The 14,932-nt window shown below is 43.1% G+C and overlaps 1 protein-coding gene across 11 annotated transcripts in view; it reads left to right on the top strand.

The window, feature by feature from the left end:
* Positions 1-14,932, top strand: part of LOC119955270 (POC1 centriolar protein homolog B-like) — a 121,302-nt gene that overhangs the window by 15,453 nt on the left and 90,917 nt on the right. For 9 of the 11 annotated variants that reach the window (XM_038781335.1, XM_038781339.1, XM_038781336.1 and 6 more), the window contains exons 2-3: positions 1,577-1,661; positions 14,393-14,564. In XM_038781335.1, coding sequence (XP_038637263.1) covers positions 1,577-1,661; positions 14,393-14,564 — 257 coding nt within the window. Of the gene's footprint in view, positions 1-1,576; positions 1,662-10,384; positions 10,610-14,392; positions 14,565-14,932 lie in introns of those variants that run through there. The other 2 variants (XM_038781334.1, XM_038781332.1) reach the window with 2 other exon arrangements.

Below are 14,932 nucleotides of genomic sequence, written 5' to 3'. Positions count from 1 at the left end.
TACCTACGGAAACACACAGTTACTATTGGTGGCTCACTCGCCTTTGGTACAGGCCTCCACGACCGATGAGCCCGATCCAGTTCGTATCGAGAGTGATCATCCCCCTCCCCCAATAGCTCCGCCAACATCATGGCAAAATACTCCGTCGACCTCGGGCCTTCCACCCCTTCAGGCAGACCCATGATCCTCAGATTCTGCTACCTGGATCTGTTTTCCAGGTCTTCTATTTCGGCTCGCAGAACCTTGTTGGTCTCTGTCACCTTCCGTAACTCCTTCCCCACTGAGGTGAGTTGATCACTGTGCTGCGATAATACATCTTCCACTTCTTTCAGTGTCTCACCTTGCTCCCGCACCTCTGCCGCTGTGCTTGATACTGCCGTCCTCACAGCAGGCAATCGCCTCCTCCACCAGCACTTTCAATACCGCCCCCATCTCCTTCTTCATCGCTACCATGTGCTTTGGGATTTGTTTTTCAAGTTCCACAACCATCACTTTGGACATTTTGTCTGCTGTGGCAATGCGGTCTCCCCTGGTGTTCCAGCCTCCGCTTTCCTTACAGTTCCTGCGTTGAGTTTTCCACTCTCCGGCAGACTTTCATTAACCCCCTTTTTCACGGCCGTTTTTTTCCCAAATATAGATATTTCTCCTCCCTGTGCCTTAGAACATAGAACATAGAACATAGAACGATACAGCGCAGTACAGGCCCTTCGGCCCTCGATGTTGCACCGACATGGGAAGTCAAAAACTAAAGGCCATCTAACCTACACTATGCCCTTATCATCCATATGCTTATCCAATAAATTTTTAAATGCCCTCAATGTCGGCGAGTTCACTACTGTTGCAGGTAGGGCATTCCACGGCCTCACCACTCTTTGCTTTTTCAGCCTCTGCCCCTGGGGTGGGGCGTTAAAACCCCAAAATTTATATTCGCGAGCGGGGAGTCCTCCAATGTGCGGCTGCCTCCCGCCCACCGTCACCGGAAGTCTCCTCTTTAATATTTGAATCAGCATTTTCCTACACATCGCAATTTGAAAAGTTTAATATTAGATTTCAGTTTTGCATGAACTGAGGACAAGAAAATTTTCAAAAACCTTTACATGCATGTGAACTGTGTTGTGAGTTTTTTTACTTTGGTTTTTTTCAGTGCAACATAGTCTATGACTTATTGTAACCCTATTGTGGTGAGGATAATCAATTCCTTCTATTATTTGTATGACTTTCAGGGGCTTTGGAATTGTAGCTGAAGTAAATGAGTATCATTTTTATAGTGATTGAATTGACTCTGGATCTGTGTGATGAAGGTGCAGTGCCTCAAATTGAGTGGTGAAATCACAGTCCGTAGAAAGATCATAAAAGGTCTTTGACTTTGTCTACTGAAAGCTAGTGACCTGTTGGACTTTAACCTGGTGTTGTAAGACTTCTTACTGTGCCCACCCCAGTCCAACGCCATCATCTCCACATCATAAAAGGTCTTGATTAATGTGCTTGGTTTTGGACAAAAATTGCAGTTTTAACTTGGTTCATTTGAAAACCAGCACTGGAGTAAAGTGAGATATTTGTCTTTTTAATGTCTTAGGAGGATCCAACCTTAGAACAAAACTTTAAAGGTCATAAAGATGCAGTCACCAGTGTTGATTTTAACCCAAACAACAAGCAGCTAGGTAAGTACTGTGCATTTTGCGCTGTACAAATGTGAACATGGAGAGACAGTGCTTCCATTCATCATACCTGTGCCTCTATAGGCACAATGGCTTAGCTTTGTATTCTAGTCCCCATTCCTCCTTCATCCCCTCAATGCCCAGCTTTCCCTGTATCCTTGAGTTTAAGCTCTTGGGATTTTTTATTGTGTTAAAGGTATTATATGTATACAAGTTGCTCTTAATCCTAGTAAGACCGTGTAAATGTCCTTGTAGGTTTTTTATGTTGCAGTATATCCCATATATGAAAAACACTTTGCTTGGAAAAAAAAATCATCTTTTGTGCATCGAGTGTCATATACCATTTCTTACAGTTTGCAATCATTGACCATTCAGAATAATCTTTTACTGTTAATTGTTCAGTGCTTTGGAGACCCTGGGATTGTATTTGAAATAATTGAACATTACTCCAAGTGATTGAATTGAGTCCGGTTAAATGAAAGTGAGCAATAAAGATGTAATATTACAATATTTAAATTGGAGTCATAAAATCACCATTAACAGACTATAAAAGAAGAAGGTTGTGAAGTGATATGATATGTTTTTAGGGTTCGAAAGGGACTAATTAATATTAGCCATGGGGGGGTATTTCACCTTGTCTCGAACAGTAAAGCCAGAGGACACTATTAGAAGGAGGCTGAATTCAAAGCTAATCTGTGTAAACCATATTTTAGTGAGTGAGTAGCCAATCTATGGAACAGGCTCTCCCAGGAGACTGGTAGTTATTCATTGAAATGCAAATTAAATGGCATTCTTTCTGAAAATATTTTGGAATAAGGTTTGTTGTTTAAATCACAATAATTTGATGTGTTATGTGCGTGGGAGCGGCAGGAGACTACGGCTCCCAAAAGTGCTCCATCATTAGGAGTCTTCTTGCACAATGACTGGGCTGTTGTATTCTTTTTAAAAAAATATATTTTATTACAAACATTTATCAAAACAGGTTACAGTGAATAACACCCGAAGAAACCTGCTTCCCAAAAATCAACTATACAGTCTGTACAGATTTTTCCCCTTTTTCACGCCTAGTTTCCATCCCTGGATATAATGGAATATGTAGGCTGTCTGGATTGATAACTAGTTGGCCAGACTATAAAGAACTGAACTTTTATTTTCTACTGCTCCAGTTTTATCAGGCTCTCATCCATAATTGTGTTCTTGCATTATTGGTATCATCTTGGTAAATTGTGAAATGCTTGTATGTTTTTAAATTCAAAACGCTTTATAAAAGCAAGTTGTTGGTGGTCAAGTTCCACAGCGCCAATATCCTATATATAATGGGGTGACCAAAACTGTCCATAGTACCGACATAACCAGACCACACGAGACTGATGACTAGTTTTCAATTAACAATAGACTATATTTTAGAGTAAGCAGCAAGGAATGCTCTTTTTGTAAGAAAATGCTTATCAATGTTGATCAAAAATCCTGTTGGTGATGGTTGTTACAAATTTAGTTGTACTTGAAATTTTTTAAGTTTTTTATTTTATCTTAATTCTGGTTAGTGACATGAATAAATCATAGAATCATAGAAGTTACAGTGCAGAAGGAGGCCATTTGGCCCATCAAGCCTGCAACGGCTCATAGTTCTATCTCTGTTATCTCCGTAACCCCACCTAACCTTTTTGGACACTAAGGGCAATTTAGCATGGCCAATCCACCTAACCTGCACATCTTTGGACTGAGGGAGGAAACTGGAACACCCGGAGGAAACCCACGCAGACACGGGGAGAACGTGCAGACTCCTCACAGACAGTGACCCAGCGGGGAATCTAACCTGGGACCCTGGTGCTGTGAAGCAGCTGTGCTAACCACTGCTACCGTGCTACCAAATGGATGGTAAATCGCTTATTGGTGAAGAATGTCTTTATAAAGTAATATCATTTGATGGATTTCAATTGCATTAACTTATGATGTCTACCTAAAGATCAGAGCTGGATTTTTTAAAACACAAACTTTTTGATTATTGGTTATTTGCTTTTGTATTGTTTTCAACAGTTGCATTAAAACAATTGTGTAGACACAGTGTACTTCTATAGTGCTCATAACATATAAAATATGCTTTACAGAGAGGCTGAATAGTTGCTGAGCATACTGTAATATTGGAATACTGGAAGGCGCATGTAAGAAACAACCATATAATTATGAATGGGCAACCCTATGAAGCAACTTGAAGTTTAAACACTACAACCTTCAATCTGTTCTTAACACTGAAACCAGGAGGTTTCACGGTGGTGCAGTGGGTTAGCCCTGCTGCCTCACGGCGCCGAGGTCCCAGATTCAATGCCGGCTCTGGGTCGCTGTCTGTGTGGAGTTTGCACATTCTCCCCGTGATTGCGTGGGTTTCGCCCCCACAACCCAAAGATGTGCACTCTAAGTGGATTGGCCACGCGCCACGCTAAATTGCTCCTTAATTGTGAAAAAAATGAATTGGGCACACTAAATGTATATATTTTTTAAAACACTGAAGTTTGAGGACATGGGCGAAGGTAGTGCAGGACTTAGTGTAGCCCTCTGACTTGTAGTTTTAAAATGTTTGACGGGGCGGCACGGTGGAGCAGTGGTTAGCACTGCTGCCTCACTGCGCTGAGGACCCGGGTTCAATCCCGGCCCTGGGTCACTGTCTGCGTGGAGTTTGCACTCACCCTGTGTCTGCGTGGGACTTACCCACTCAATCCAAAGATGTGCAGGACACACCAAATTTCCCTTAATTGGAAAAATGAAAGTAAAATAAAATGGTTGACAGATGCCAATAAGGAGGGGGGGGGGGGGGGGGGGGGGGTATAGCAGAACTCCAGTTCTGACGTGATAAAAGCATGGGTTGCGTGACTGTTGTAAGAAAACTGTGGAGAGATGAAAGAAGTGATCTTGAACCATTGTGACAGTTTAGGAATCAATTTACGAAGGTACCAAAAGTCTGTGCCTGTGCCAAGTCTTTGAAGTTATCAGATCTGGCAAGAACCCTGCAGACCCCAACACACGGACCCGGCCATTGCTTCATCTGCAACCGTGACCCCAGAGACTTCATCCATTTACCGGCCTTCAACCCATCCACGCCGGAGCGTGATCTGGACATCCACCGGCCTGTGAAGACAAACCGCAGCCCGACAGTGACCCGGAACACTCGACCACGCAGACCCATCTTCCAACACCGGAACCGCAAGCATGGCAACAAATCCTCCATCCACACACCGACCAGAGTGAAGAACCTCATTGGACAGAACTATACCCGTAACCCCGGATACTCTCATTGTCTCCTTGGCTCGAAAACAAGCAGTCATTCCAGGAAGTTTGGAAAACATGCAGGCCTGCAGGTGAGAGTGAAACAACGCGGCCCCAAAGCCCCTCTGCCTAGCTTACTCCTAGCTAATGTCCAGTCTCTAGAAAACAAGCTAGAAGAACTTAAAGCCAGACTCACTTTTCAAAGAGAACATAGAACAGTACAGCACAGAACAGGCCCTTCGGCCCTCGATGTTGTGCCGAGCAATGATCACCCTCCTTAAACCCACGTAACCCGTATACCCGTAACCCAACAATCCCCCCATTAACCTTACACTACGGGCAATTTAGCATGGCTAACCCGCACATCTTTGGACTGTGGGAGGAAACCGGAGCACCCGGAGGAAACCCACGTACACACAGGGAGGATGTGCAGACTCCACACAGACAGTGACCCAGCCGGGAACTAAGGGACTGCTGTGTGCTCTGTTTCATGGAGACGTGGCTCAGTCCTGCTTCACCGGACTGTGCCCCTACAACCAGAGGGCTTCTCAATCTACCAAATGGATTGTACGGCGGCCTCGGGCAAGGCTAGGGGAGGGGGGTCCGCCTCCTAATCAATACCTCCTGGTGCCTAGATGTAGTAACACTGGTGAGTTTCTGCTCCCTGGACCTAGAATGCCTGACGCTAAAATATTGCCCCTACTACCTTCTGCGGGAGTTCAGCTCCGTTATCTTGGCGATAGTTTACATCCCACCCCATGCGAACGTGAAAATCGTGATGGACGAAATATTCACCACCACAAATAGCCTTGAAACGAAACATCCCGAGTCCTTGTTCATCGTAGCTGGGGACTTCAATCAAGCCAAGCTCAAGAGCGTACTACCAAGTTACCACCAACGCGTCACCTGATTCCCAAACTTTCCCAAAGGTTTGCTATCACTTAGGGTAGCAAGGTGCGCAGTGGTTCACATTGCTGCCTACTGCGCTGAGGACCCAAGTTCGATCCTGGCCCTGGGTCCTTGTCTGTGTGGAGTTTGCACTTTCTCCCCGTGTCTGCGTGGGTTTCAGCCCCCACAACCCAAAGATGGGCAGGTTAGGTGGATTGGCCATGCGAAATTGCCCCTTAATTGGGAAAAAAAAATTGGGTACTCAAAAGTTTTTTTTTTTTAAATCACTTCTTTCACCTCCACATTTTTCTTAACTGTCACACAACTCCTGTTTACCACTTCAGAACTGGAGTTCTGCAATACTGCTTTTATCCTTGTCAACCATTTTACAGCTATAATTCAGATGGGTACACTCACTGCTGCACCACTATCGCCTTTTCCCCTTCAAGCTCCACTGGTTTCAGTGTTGAGGATTGTTTGAAGGTTGCTGTGTTTAAACTTCAAATCGCTTCATAGGCTTTTTCATTCCTAATTTTATTGTTGTTTCTTACATGCGCCTTCCAGTATTCGTTCACATAGAATAAGAATCAAAGTTTTAATAAAATCAAGCTCTGATCTTTAGGTTGACATCCAAGTCAATTAAATTGAAGTCTTAAATCTAAGCCAAAGAGAAGCCATATAAATTGACCAGCAAAAGCAGCCAGCCTGAGGACCTGGAGAAATTTAAAATTCAGCAGAGGACGACAAAGGGTTTAATCTGGAAGGAGAAAATAAAATGAGTAAGCTTGCAGGAAACATAAAAATGGACTGTAAAAGCTTCTAAAGATATGTGAAGAGAAAAAGACTGGTGAAGACAAATGTAGGTCCCTTAGTTAGAATCGGGTGAATTTGTAATAGGCAACCAAGGGATGGCAGACCAGTTGAACACATACTTTGGATCTGTCTTCACGAAGGAGGACACCAATAACGTTCCGGAAATACTAGGGGACAGAGGGTCTAACGTAAAGGAAGAACTGAAAGAAATCCTTATTACTCTGCATCCCAGAGTACTTAAGAACAAATGGACTCATTGGTGATCATTTTCCAGCATTCTATAGACTCTGGAAGATGGATTGGAGGGTAGCTAATGTAACCCACTTTTTTAAAAACGAGGCAGTGAGAAAACGGGGAATTATAGACCAGTTAGGCTGACATCTGTGGTGGGGAAAATGCTGGAGCCAGTTATTAAGGATGAAATAAATGAGCATTTGGAAATCGGGGACAGGATCGGTCCAAGTTGGCATGGATTCACTGAAGGGAAATCATGCTTGACATATCTTCTGGAATTTTTTGAGGATGTGACCGGCACAGTGGACAAGGGTGAACCAGTGGATGTTGTGTATCTGGACTTTCAAAAGGCTTTTGACGAGATAGTGAGCAAAATTAAAGCTCATGGTATTGGGGGTAATGTATTGACGTGAATAGAGAACTGGTTGGCAGACAGGAAGGAGAGCGGAAATAAACAGGTCCTTTTCAGAGTGGAAGGCAGTGACTATTGGGGTATCGCAGGGTTCAGTGCTGGATCCCAGCTGTTCACAATGTACATTAATGATTTGGACAAAGGAATTGCATGCAATATCTCCAAATTTGCAGATGACACAGCTGGGTGGCAGTGTGTGCTGTGAGGAGGATGCAAAGAGGCTGCAGGCTGGCTGAGTGGGCAAATACTTGGCGAATGCAATATAATGTGGGTAAATGTGAGGTTATCCACTTTGGCTGGCAAAGACAGGAGGAAGATTATTATCTGAATGGTGGCAGTTTAGAAGTGCAATGAGACCTGGGTGTCATGGTGGAACAGTCGCTGAAGGCTGGCATGCAGGTCCAGCAGGTGGTGAGGAAAGCTAATGGGATGCTGGCCTTCATAGCGAGAGGATTTGAGTATAGGAGTAGGGATGTCTTGCTACAGTTGGCCCTGTATACTTTGGGTATTGTGTGCAGTTTTGGTCTCCTAATTTTGAGGAAGCACATTCTTGCTATTGAGGATGTCCACTAAAGGTTCACCAGACTAATTCGTGGGATGGCAGGACTGATGCGAAGAAAGACTGGATCGACTGGGCTTGTACTCGAGTTTAGAAGGATGAGGGGCCATCTCCTAGAAACATATATAAAATCCGGACGGCACTGGACCGGCTAGATGCGGAAAAAATATTCCCGTTGTTGGGGACATCCAGAACTAAGGTTCACAGCCTAAGAATAAGGAGTAAGCTATTCAGGACTGAGGGGAGGAAAAACTTCTCTCAGTTGTGAACTTGTGGCATTCTCTATCACAAAGTTGTTGGGGCCAATTTGTTGGATATATCCAAGAGGGAGCTGGACGTGGCCCTTGTGGCTAAAAGGATCAGGAGGTAGGGAGAGAAAGCGGGAGTAGGATACTGAATCTGCATGATCGGCCATGATCATATTGAATGGTGGTGCAGGTTAGATCTATTTTCTATCTTTCTAATAATATGTACCATCGATTTATTCAGGTGACCAACCAGAATTGGGATAAAATTAAACTTTAAAAATACCAAGTACAACTAAATTTGCAACAACCTTCACCAGGATTTTAATCAACTTTTGAAGATTTTTTTTCTATTCTGACAAGACCATTCATTTTTCTTTATTTTTTAAAATAAATTTAGATTACCCAATTATTTTTTCCAATTAAGGGGCAATTTAGCGTGGCCAATCCACCTACTCTGCACATTTTTGGGTTGTGGGGGCGAAACCCACGCAGACACGGGGAGAATGTGCAAACTCCACACAGACAGTGACCCAGAGCCAGGATCGAACCTGGGACCTCAGCGCCGTGAGGCGGTTGTGCTAACCACTAGGCCACCGTGCTGCCCTGACAAGACCATTCATTGCTGCTTACTCTAAATATAGTCTATTGTGTAATTGAAAACTAGTTATCTGGCTCAAGGACGATGTGGTTATGTCTGTTCTATGGACCGTTTTGGTCACCCCATTATAGATAGGATATTGGAGCTGTGGAACTGGACCACCAATAGCTTGCTTATATACAGCGCTTTGAATTAAAAAAATAATGCAAGCACTTTACAATTTTCCAAGATGATACCAATAATGTAAGAATATAATTATGAGAGATCCTGGTAAAACTGGAGAAGTGGAAAGTAAAAGTTCAGTTCTTTATAGCCTGGCAAGTTGGAAAAGTGGAATACGTTCAGTTCTTTATAGCCTGGCAAATTGGAAAAATGGAAAGTAAAAGTTCAGTTCTTTAAACCCCTGGCAAATTAGTTATCAATCCAATGGCCAGGCACAGATATTGGAGATGGTCGATAGCTTTAGGTTCCTGGGCGTCACCATCGCCAACAGTCTGTCCTGGTCCACTCACGTTGACGCAAGAGTCAAGAAAGCCCAACAACGTCTCTTTCCTACGGAAGCTAAAGACATTTGGCCATGTCTGCATCGACTCTCTCAAACGTCTACAGATGTGCGATAGAGAGCAACTTATCCGGCTGCATCACAGCCTGGTATGGCAACTGCTCAGTCCAAGATCGCAAGGAACTGCAGACTGTGATGAAAGCCCAATGCATCACACAAGCTTGCCACCCCCACATTGATTCTGTATACGCCTCTCGCTGCCTCAGGAAGGCAGACAGCATTATCAGAGGCATGCCTTCTTCCCGACCCTTCCATCAGGCAGAAGTTACAGATCTCTGAAGACCTGCAAATCCAGACATAGGAACAGCTTCGACTCCCCCTCGGACTGATCTGTTCCCTGTAAGAACACTATTCACGACGCCATATGCTGCTCTTGCTCATGTATTTGCTTTGTTTGGCCCCTTGTTCTGCACTGTAACCAATCACTGTTTTGTTGATGTATCATTTGTCAATGTTCCCTGTTGATTATTCTTGTGTCTACTATGCACGTACTGTGTACGTTCCTCGGCCGCAGAAAAATACTTTTCACTGTACTTCGGTACATGTGACAAATCAAATCAAGAATCCTTTGTCAAGGGATGGAAGCTAGATGTGACTAACATCTAGGTAGATTGTCGAGACATCCGCAACTGATTCCATAGTTGCATTTGTCATTTATTGTGTTCTACCAGATTGACTGTTAATTCATATTTACCTGATACTTGCCCTGAATGTTAGAATATCAGGCTAATGTAAATTGTCGATTTAAAAAATAAATTTAAAGTGCCCAATTCTTTTTTCCCAAATTAAGGGGCAATTTAGTGCATCCAATCCACCTAGCCTGCACGCCTTTAGGTTATGGGGGTGAGACCCATGCACACACGGGGAGTAAATTGCCTATTTAAACAAAATGTTATTGATCCCTAACTGGATCTCAACAACAACCTGGGGGTCTAGCCAAGGATCATAAAGTAAATATGAGAACTATTTTTTGTACCCCATTAAGAATGAGATGAATTATGTTTCTCAAAGTTGGGTAAACACTGAACACGAAGCACACGAAAATACTTTTCACTGTACCTCGGTACACGTGACAATAAACAAATCCAATCCAATCCAATCCAATTCCTTGCACTTTCAAATTCTGCATTGAGATTTTTAATTTCTACCAGATCTAAAAGGAACAAAGGAGGTGTTCATTGAATTTTTTCGCACAAGTAACAGCATCTCATGCAATATCCTGATGATTATGTGGCGAAGTTCCCTGGTTGAGGCTTGACCCCTCCAGTTTCTGACTCAAAAGGCGAAAGGTTCTCATCTCAGGAGACAGTCCAAGATTGTAAACCACTTAAGCTCCATTTCAATTACTTATAACGTTCCTGGAGCTTGTCAATGAGGTAATCGCTCTTGTAAGCACTCTTTTTGGTATTCATTATTCTCAATTGAAAACTAATAAAAATTTGTAAAACTAAATGACAAATGTGTAAAAGCAGCATAGAGAAAGCCGACAGAACAGTGACTTGCAATGAAATGTGTGGCTTTACATGTCAAATGGTAGGTAAAAGTTAATCAAGTGTCTCGATGCACCATATGGAAGGGCAAAGTACATTATTAGCAAGTGATTAGCTAGGCCTCTGGCTGTGCTACAGAATAAGGAACAAGGAAGAAAATACATTATTTATCAACTGTTAAGTCTTGCTGGGAATCAACAAACTCCTTGCAATTGGCATTATAAATGATGTAACTAGCATAGAAGTAATAAATGACCTTGTAAATATAAGCATGAAAGCAAAATACTGTGGATGCTGGAAATCTGAAACAAAATAGAAAATGCTGGAAAAATTCTGGTCTGGCAGCATTGGTGGAGAGAGAAACAAAGTTAGCGAGTGAAAGCCCTCACGAGCAATCTTTCAATTCCATATAACTTCAAAGCTGCAAAATGTATATCATTGTTTTATGTCACTGTCCTTTTTCCAGTGCATGAGGATTTAATGTGTCCCAACGTGCTCTATTGCACTATACAATGATGTACCCCTGCAGTCTCTTCCTGTTTCCATGGGTTGACTATTTTCTGCTCTTTCTGGTGTCCTCTCTTTATCTTGGCAATTCTGTGTCTTTCTAGGATATGCCAAGCATTTTCATTCTCTGCCTTCCCTAAGGGAAAAATAGAGACTACACCAGAATGAAAAAAATAATAAATTCCATTTCCCTTTGTTTAAAAAAAAAGGCCAAAGATGGCACTTCTACAGCAGAACCATTAAACTAGGTTTAATTACCTCCTCCCTCACATACTGGAATATTATTCCAAGAGTTTTGCCCCAGGAGAATTTTTTTTAAAACAAACTCTGTTCACTCAAGTTTTAACTAATATTCTGAATGGAAAAAATCTTTAACCCCAAAGACTAAACATAAGTGAATTTGAAAAACATAATCTCTCACCCATTTGTGTCAGAATGTTGATTTCTGCTATAATTAAGGTCTTGAGGACATGCCACACACTGGGTGTTTGAAGCAAGAAGACTACTACAACAACCAGGTTTGTTTAAAAAAAAAGAATGCTGGTAAGGGCTTTCACTCGCTACGATAAAGGTTAGAAAACGTGGAGAATTGCTAGAGGTTAGTTAAAATGACCTATTGTCGCAGGCTCATTATGGCAGGTTCCTTTGTTTTTTACAATCAGGGATGTAGATTTCACTGGCTAAGCCAGCATTTATAGCCCATCCATAATTGCCCTTGAGAACGTGGTGGTGAGCTGCCGACTTGAACTGCTGCAGTCCATGTGACCCCCACAGTGCTGTTGGGGAGAGAGCTCCAGGATTTTTACCCAGTGAAAAAGAACAGTGATTTGTAGTTCCAAATCAGGATGGTGACCGGCTTGGAGGGGAGCTTTCAAGTCCTGGCATTCCCATGTATCTGCTGTCTTTGACCCTCTGGATGGTAGTGGTCATGGGTTTGGAAGGTGCTGTCTAAGAAGCCTTGGTGAGTTCCTGTATTGCTGCTATTGTCTGTTGGTGGTGGAGAGGGTCAAGGGTACCCCATTCACAAGCACTCAAGCAGGCTGCTTTGTCCTACACGTTGTTATGCAATGTTGTTAGAGCTGCACTCATCCGGAGACTATTCCATCACACTCCTGTCTTGCCTTTTGTGTGCAGGCTTTGGGGAGTAAGGTGGTGAGTTCGCCATTGAACGATTCTTTGCCATAGTATTTTGTCCAGCTAGAATGTTAATAGTGGGGTCATGCCATTGAATGTCAAGGGGCACTGGTTAGATTCTCTTGTTGGGGATGATCATTGCCTGACACTTGTGTGGCGAGAATGGTCTTTGCCACTTCAGCCCAGGCCCGGATATTGTCCGTTTCTTGCTGCATTTGAACATTGACTGCTTCAGTATCTGAGGTATTGCTAACAGTGCTGAACAGTATGCAATTTTAAACGAACATCCCCACTTTCTACCTATAATGGAAGAAAGAGCATTAATGAAGGAGCTGGAGATGGTTGAGTCTAGGATACTGCTGAGGAACACCAGCAAGATGCAGTGGAGCTGAGATACTGACCTCCAACAATCGCAACTATCTTCCTTTGTGCTAGGTAAGACTCCAACCAGCAGAGAGTTTTCCTCCTGATTCCCATTGTTTCTAGTTTTGATCGGGCTCCTTAGTGCCATACTCTAGTCAAATGTGTCCTTGATGTCAGGGCAGTCATTCTCTTGTCCTCACCTCTGCAGTTCAGCTCTCTTGTCCTCACCTCTGCAGTTCAGCTCTCTTGTCCATGTTTCAACCAAGGCTGCAATGAGGTCAGAAGCTGGGGACACTGACAGAACTGAGCATCCATGGGCAGGTTATTGCTGAGTGCCTCTTGATAGCACTGTTGATAACCCCTTCCATCACTATCATTATTGGCAGTAGACTGATGGGGCAGTAGTGGATTGCGTTGGATTTGTCCTCCTTTTTGTCTACAGGACATACCCGGGCAATTTTCTACATTGCTGAGTAGATGTCAGTGTTGTAGCTGTACTGGAACAGCTTGGCTATGGTTGCAGTACAAGTCATCAGTACTATTGCCAGAATATTACCAGGGATCCAAAGCCTCTGCAGTATCCAGTGCTTTCAGCCGTTTCTGAATCATGTGAAGGCTGGCATCTGTGATCTGTGATGCAGGGGACCTCCAGAAAAGGCAAGATGGATCATCCACTCAGCATTTCTGGCTGAAGATTGTGGCAAATGCTTCAGCCTGGTCTTTTGCACTGATTTGCTGGGTTCCTCCATCATTGAGAATGGGGATATTTGTGGAGACTCCCCATTCTCGCTATTTGTGGAGTTTTTAATTGTTCACCATTCACAGTCAGATGTGGCAAGACTCTGAGCACAGATCTGATCCATTGTTTCTGGAATTGCTTGGCTCTTTGCCATGCAAGTAGTGTTGTAGCTTCACTAGGTTGACATCTGATTTTTTTTTAATGTATGCCTGATGCATACCTCTCTATGCTCTCCTGTACTCGTGCCACACAACATGGAGGATATCCTCCCTTTTGAAGATGGGACTTGACTTCCCTAGGGAAATGCGATGGTCACTCCACCAATACTGTCATGGACAGATGTGTCTGCAGCAGGCAGTTTGGTGAGGGTGAGATCCCAGTACGTTTTTCCCTCCTGTTGATTCCCTTACCACCTCCTGTAGACTCCATCCAGCAGCTATGTGCTTTTGGACTCCAACAGCTCGGTCAATAGTGGTGCTACCACGCTACTCTTGGTGATGGGTGGGGGGTGTGGTAGGGGCGGGTGAGGGGTCTGTGGTAATCAGCAGGAAGTTTTCCTGCCCATGATTAACCTGATACATGAGACTTCATGGGGTCCAGAGATGATTTCCAGGGCAATTCCCTCCCGACTGTATATCGGGATTGCATAACCAGATTTAATAGTTGTTTTGTGCACTTGGACAATGGCTGCTTTATACATTTTGTTTGTTCACCTTACTGAGAAGTAGCTGAACAATTTCTAGAGTCAAATGTTTGCTCAGTCAAACTTTGAAAAGATCAAGTTTGGATATTGTTATATGCCCTGAATCACACTTTTTTATGAACTGACATAAGAGAGCACCCACATGACGAGTGGTCTGAGCACTTGTAAGGAACCCAGACAGAAAATACGAAGTTTTAATATTGGTGATTTATATTTTCTGAAGCGACTACCTCAATTGACAAATGCCTAATGATATGGAACTTGAAGCCGCAAACCAGAGCTTACCGATTTACAGGACACAAAGATGCTGTTATGTGTGTCCAGTTTTCCCCGTCAGGCCAGCTGGTGGCATCTGCTTCACGAGATAAGACTATTCGACTCTGGACTCCAAATGTGTGAGTAATGCTGGTGAGCCTTTAATCTGATAATGTACAAATATTTGTTACATGTAACAGATATTGTTCACGGGTTATAGATTGCATTGTAATACTGAAAGTAAAGAAATTTGTACAAGTTTTGCTCAAACTTCAAAACCAGTTGATCTTCCTTGGCATTACTCTGTTTGCACCTCAGACTTCCTATTGTGCTCTACCTTTCACACTTTTTCTCTCATCCACATAAAGATAGATATACTATTTTTCTTCCACTTTTACATTCTCCTTTTCTCTTCGCTCTACACTTCACGTTATAGCTTTCTTTGAATTGTTTTTTTAAAGCTTTCTCTTTTTTAGTGAGACAGGATTTAAACATTTGGGGCGTATGG

The sequence above is a fragment of the Scyliorhinus canicula genome, chromosome 20, assembly GCF_902713615.1.
Source record: "Scyliorhinus canicula chromosome 20, sScyCan1.1, whole genome shotgun sequence".
Classification (NCBI taxonomy): Eukaryota; Metazoa; Chordata; class Chondrichthyes; order Carcharhiniformes; family Scyliorhinidae; genus Scyliorhinus; species Scyliorhinus canicula.
This window is presented reverse-complemented; position numbering and strand designations above follow the sequence as displayed.